This window comes from Ammospiza nelsoni, chromosome 2, assembly GCF_027579445.1.
Source record: "Ammospiza nelsoni isolate bAmmNel1 chromosome 2, bAmmNel1.pri, whole genome shotgun sequence".
NCBI lineage: Eukaryota > Metazoa > Chordata > Aves > Passeriformes > Passerellidae > Ammospiza > Ammospiza nelsoni.
This window is the reverse complement of record NC_080634.1, coordinates 111,027,412-111,033,411: the sequence shown is the minus strand read 5'-3', so window position 1 is coordinate 111,033,411 and position 6,000 is coordinate 111,027,412. Positions and strand designations below refer to the sequence as shown.

The 6,000-nt window shown below is 39.0% G+C and overlaps 1 protein-coding gene across 1 annotated transcript in view; it reads right to left on the bottom strand.

Moving 5' to 3' along the window:
• Positions 1-588: 588 nt before the first annotated feature.
• The window catches only part of PRRG1 (proline rich and Gla domain 1), a 31,763-nt gene continuing 26,351 nt past the window's right edge, over positions 589-6,000 (bottom strand). Inside the window, exon 6 of the mRNA XM_059493976.1 lies at positions 589-4,319. Within this exon, the coding sequence (XP_059349959.1) occupies positions 3,807-4,319 (513 nt within the window). The 3' untranslated portion in view covers positions 589-3,806. The remainder of the gene's footprint in view (positions 4,320-6,000) is intronic.

Genomic DNA, 6,000 nt, shown 5'->3' with positions numbered 1-6,000 from the left:
CCTGGAATGGAGACCTTCAGTTTCCAGCAGGGATCATTACACAAGGCTGGGTTTGGTTTTGTTTCCTGTTAATTCATTATTCCTAGAGCTGACATGACATGTTGTAACCACTTTCAAGGGGCTGAAGGGAACTTTGAACTTCAACATTTTTTGCTAGTTTCCTTTCTCTCAGCCTGTGAGTTATTTAGCTATGGCTACAACAAATCACAGAATATTCTGAGTTGGAAGGGACCAAGAAGAATCATCAAGTCCAACACTTAAGTGAACAGCTCATACAGGGATTGAACCACAACCTTGCTGTTATTAACACCAGACTCTAAGCAAATGAGCTCATCTCAGTGTTAAATGCTTTTTTTTTTTTAAATAGGAAATAATACAAATTCGCAACTCTGATAAAAACTGACTGTGAATTTTAAAAAACAGAATTGCCTACCCACATACAAAATTATAACTGTATTTTATATCATAAAAAAAATTAATTCATGAAACTGATTAAGTCCATAGAACAATAGAAATTAAAAGACCACTTAAACATACAAAGTTAATACTCACTGTAGTTGTGTAAAATTGATATTTTGAAACATTAGAGGCATCTTAAAAATTTTTATTTAGCATATTGAAAAACAAATGTTACAAAAAATTTTCTATAAACATAGGCAAAAATGCTTAAATAGGATAATTTAATGTAAACCAAACCCCTTTAAAATATACAATACTGTAATCAGAGGTTATTTACATCCAGTGAAGAGAGAACACCCTTCACTTATGTTAATATCATCTAAGCAAATCATTAATTTCCATAATTTCTTAAAACAGTGCCACCTTTAAGTTAGTTTAGTAGCTAAATCATTTCAGTCCCAATACAAGGTGAAATTCAATGTTACATTCAGAAGTGGGAAAGGCAATATCCTCACTATTCATGTCATCAGTCAAGACAGCACTGCATTCAGAGCTGCAAAACCTTAGAGAGGTACAACTATAAATTTATATTTATTGCATGACAATGCAATTACAGGATAGGTAAAACAAAAAGCAAAAAAAAGCTGTAAAAAACCCCAGTACAAATAAAATTTTATTTTTCAATCAGGTTAGAAAAGCCAACCACAAAACTAAGCTATTTTCCCACATTTCACAAAACAGAACAAACAATTTGTGGGTTGATGCTATTCCAACATAGAGAGAACTGTTCATGTTTTAGAGGAAATGCATTTGCACAACTGCACCACACAGGTTTTGTTTAAATATAAAATTTATTCACCAAGACATAAAATTATAGCCCACAATGGCTTTCATACTCATGTACTCATGGAAAAGGCATTGTCCAATTAATTCAACTCATAGATCACTAAGTTTTTGGTTGTGACATTTTTTTGCAATGGCAAGCATCAATTTTGGATTGCACATAAAAGAATCTACAGGACACAGAAACAGGATAAAGTAACATACTCAACTTAGGAGCCACAAACCAACCCTTCAAGAGTGGCAGTGGAATACAGAGTAAACAGAGAGAAGGGAAGATCCAACTCATCTCTAAGCTACTAAAGCAGACTGCCCATGTTCAGGGATGAGCACAGCTGCTGAACAACCTAATGCAACATGGGTGATGTCCATGCATTTCCTCCAGGGAAGTCCTATATCCTGGCAGGGAAGCTACTGCTAAAACTCCCATCTGTGCTGGCAGGCACAGGAGGTGCCAATGTGGCACAGACACTGAAGTACCAGCTCTTCCTGAGGTGGTTCCTGCATGCTGGGTGAGGCACTTTGTTCTGCTGAGTCTGCCTAAAGCAGTTCATTTATTAACTCTTGCTCGGTTTGAAAGGAGCTTTAACTTCCACAAGTGGCAATTCAGGATTCACAAGAGCTAAAACCACTTCAAAAGAAAAGGTCTGACAGTCCACAAACAAAACCCAGGCAATTTTTACTACAAGTGTCCAAAATATACTGTATTATCTACTCATCTTAATATATGTATTATATATAATGAATATAAACACAAATTATAGTTTTGACAATGGAGTCAGGAGTTTGGCCAGGAGTTCATCTCTAATAAAACTTGCCTTAGCAGGTGTAGATCCCCAGCAGGAACAAAGGCAAACTACTCTTTGCCAAAAATGACAACTCCTGACTGCACTTGTCAACAGGTTAGATCATATTCTTATCAAAGTGAACATTTACACACCCATCTATAACCATCTCTTTCCTTCCTGTCTCCTTCACAAAAATCCTTAGGGAATAGTTGGGCCAAGCCCCCATGAGAGGGACATTGAAAGCAATTTCAAACAGATGGCACTGGCATTTCATCTGGGGCATTTGAAACAAGACAGTTTGGGTTCCTCTTGTAAGAAAGCCAACATAACATAATTTAGGGCTCAACACATTTCAGTTGGTGTTAATTCATTAGTAGAACACAGAAGAGTACTAAGATAATGCCATGCTACTTGGTGTGGGAAGAAAGAAAACTGAAACTCAATACTGAGAAATTAAACTGAGCAATTAACTTTTAAATCAACCTGTAAAAGAAGATCACCACACTAGAATTTGTACCACCTAAACCAAGTGGATGAAATTCTGTACAAGCCTGTATGTAACTTGCATCCATCTCTTCAGCCTCAAAAAGTCACTCCACACTAATGCTTGGGGTTATGCCTGCATGTTCTTAGAATTCCTTGATGGAATGGATAAGCAATACATTTATTTGTTGTTGAAAAAAGATATTTATATTCTCTGCAAAGAATTCACACAGGCACCAGTACAAGGTGTACACAAGGTACATGTCAGTAGGCAAGGGAGTATCAGAACTTGAGGAAAGGGTTTATAGCTGGCAAAACCTTGAGGAAGGTTTTCATATTTGGGGGGAAAAGGAAGTCACAGACAGTGAATTTCTTTCTTTTTTCTCCCTTTAAAAAGGAAAGCAATGCCTTTGGGTGTATGTGCTTACAGATTACATCCTGGTCCCAGTGAAAATCACAGAAGGAAGTCCATGATCAGGATTTTATCCACTCTTGAATACTTCACTATTACTGTTGCATGAACTTTCAAGTTCTGAAGTTAACATATGCACACTTCTCACCTCTAGAATACAACAGTAAAACCAGGTAGGAAAACAGGAAAGGCAGAACACAGACAAAAACTTACACCATTAAATTCACCAATTAGTGTCTTGAATTGTCAGCTTCTAAGCATTTACAGAATTTTGAGCTGTAATAGCAAAAGCTTTAGAACACACCTCTCCTGCTAGGACTCTGGAATTATTGCTCTTACACCAGCATTCTCCACAAGAGATCCTGGTTTGAACACAAAGGCTCCCAGCCTCCTGAGGGCCAGGAGAGGCTGCAGCATGCAACAAAAATCAAGGTGAGAAAAAGGAACAAACCAGACAAGAGGCAATACTGCAAAATCAGTCCCCTCTAGTGTAAATAACTATTAAAATGTTGCTTAAGGATTCCCTACTGCAGGGAATTCTGACAGTCTGCATTAAGAAAGGGGAGGGAGATCTCACAAATTTTGTGGGGAATGTGGACAGTGTTTGGAATAAAACAAGTGACGTCCTTCAAAACAGAGGTACTTTTGAGAAGTATGACAGAGCACCACATCTGTATCTGTACTACACTCTCAATACAGATTCCTTATCTTTTAAGACATTTGATAGGAGGAAAAAAATCCCAAACCCAAAGATCGAGTGAACCTAAAAAAAGTGAAATTCGTTGTATACAAGTCCGTTAAATTACAGAAATGCATAATAAGCCAAGATAAAGTGCTACAAAATGATTAATGATTTTTAAAAGGTCCATGGCATTCTTCTTGTTTTACTTAGTACTGGTGACAATGGGGGTCAGTGCAATGGCACTGGCTGAACTGGAGTTCACGATGTCTTCGTACTGTGGGGGCGGATCTAAATGCTGCTCCGTTTCAATCCTTCCCACACTGATCTCCCCAGTGGCTTCCTCATAGGAAGGAGGAGGATCACAGTTGGAGAGCCTGGTGGATATTGAGTCTGACCGTGCATCCGAATAGCTGAGCCCCGCTGGGGAGAGCCCGGTGCCCTCGAACGCCTCCTCCTGCGGGGAATGCACAAGGCCCAGCGGCGGCGGGCGGGGCCCTCGGCCGGCGGCGCCCTCGCCCAGCGCTGCGGGCGCTCCCCGGTACACCGACTGCCGCCGCAGCTTCTTCTTGAACAGGCACCTCCAGATGACAAACACCACAATGAGGACAACGAACAGGCCAATGATTAATGGAAATGCGAGGTAAAATGAATACCAGCTATGTCCTGTGTTACTTTCTCCCTGGAGTCCGTTTTTGTAGACTTTCCAGAACTCTTTCTAGAAGGGCAAGACACAACATGTCAGAAACTATAACACAGTTAATAAAAAACAAGCAATGTAAGCAAGTTGTTTTAAAGAATGAGGACAAAAACAAAGGTATTTCAAATATTGATGATTAAAATAAGAGCTGGCATGGATAAGCACACACAAACTTTCAATTTTTCTTCTTATGTGCTTAGTGATACAAAAGGGATTTGGTTTAGTAAAAAACTCCTCACCACTTTTAACATTCTTATATCTGCACTCAATGTTTACAAACATGCAGCAGAGGCAGGACTAAGTGATGATAGAGTCAGAAAAGGAAAAAATCAAATCACAAAACAAACTAAGAAAAACATATCTCAAAAGCCCCTGCCTAATCAGCATGCACATCAGCCATCTGGTGGATCAGAATCTGTCACCACTCAAGGCAAAAGTTTAGGGTTTGTTTGTTTTAAAATGGAAATAATACACTAGTACAATTTGACACAGAAACACCAGCTCACAGTGACAGACCATTCTGGCTAAGCACAACTAAGCTGCACTGTCTTATCATAATTTAGACATGCCCCACCCTCTGGCTCATACAGAAATCACTGTCAGCTTAGTTTGAGTTGATCCAGATCCTCTGTTTACAGTTAAAAACAGCCCATAACTGTGAGACTATCACACAGGTTATTACATTCTAGAAACCTTGACAACAGAGCTACAGATAAATGAAACATAAAGTGAAAATATGAACAAGCAAAAACAAAGATGAAGGGGGACACCAATACTTGAAAGTCCTCTTTGCTATGTTAATATAAGCAAATGGGAGCACAGATATTGTGTTACCATCCAATTCCTTCTGCAGTGAATACTGTGAAGAAACAGCACAAAAGAAAAGCATACCCTGCCTCAAAAGAGTAGCCATCCTCAGCTGTAATGTCTCTCCTACTATGAAACACTTCCACTGAGTTTTATAATCATAATTTAGAACATTTTAGTATACTTTAGTATAATTAAAAACCCAAACCCCAAAAACCTATAATTAATGACACCCCCCCAGTCAATGCCAGAATCTCTGAACTCTGGTTTTCTTTAAAAATGTAGACTTGACCCTCTCACCCTCCTGCCAGCATCACATTAATTTTAAATGACAGCACACATTTCATGCAACTATTTATAAAATAGTCACCAGGTAGAACTGAAATTGTAATTGCTCAGTTGCTAACAAATGATGTATTTAGGCTGCAGACTGACTTTGTGCACAGACAAATCAGATTCATCGTTTTATTTAGCTCAGGCCTGATGGCACATGATGAGCATTAAACAGAAAATGCCACCCCAGAGGCAGCACAATCCCTCTGGCATGGAGGTCAAACTTTCCCTGTGCAAAGGCAGCACCAGGACACATGGACAAAACAAACACTATCAACACTTCTGGGTCAGGATTTACTCAGGTTTACATTAATGCCATGGACATGAAACAATTGACTCTCCTGTAAATTTTCCTTTCCAAAGATAAATTCAGATGTTCTTATGTCTACGTGCAAATTCAAAAACTGAAACACTTTCAACTCCTACACCAATCCAGGATCAGGCATTTTCCCTAAATTTTAAGGCTTGACACCACAAGCAGATTGTCCCAATGCCCCTCTTTGATGTGAACTCAGGTCCAAATCATCCAAGCTGTGTCAGGTGGCACTGGCTTCAAACA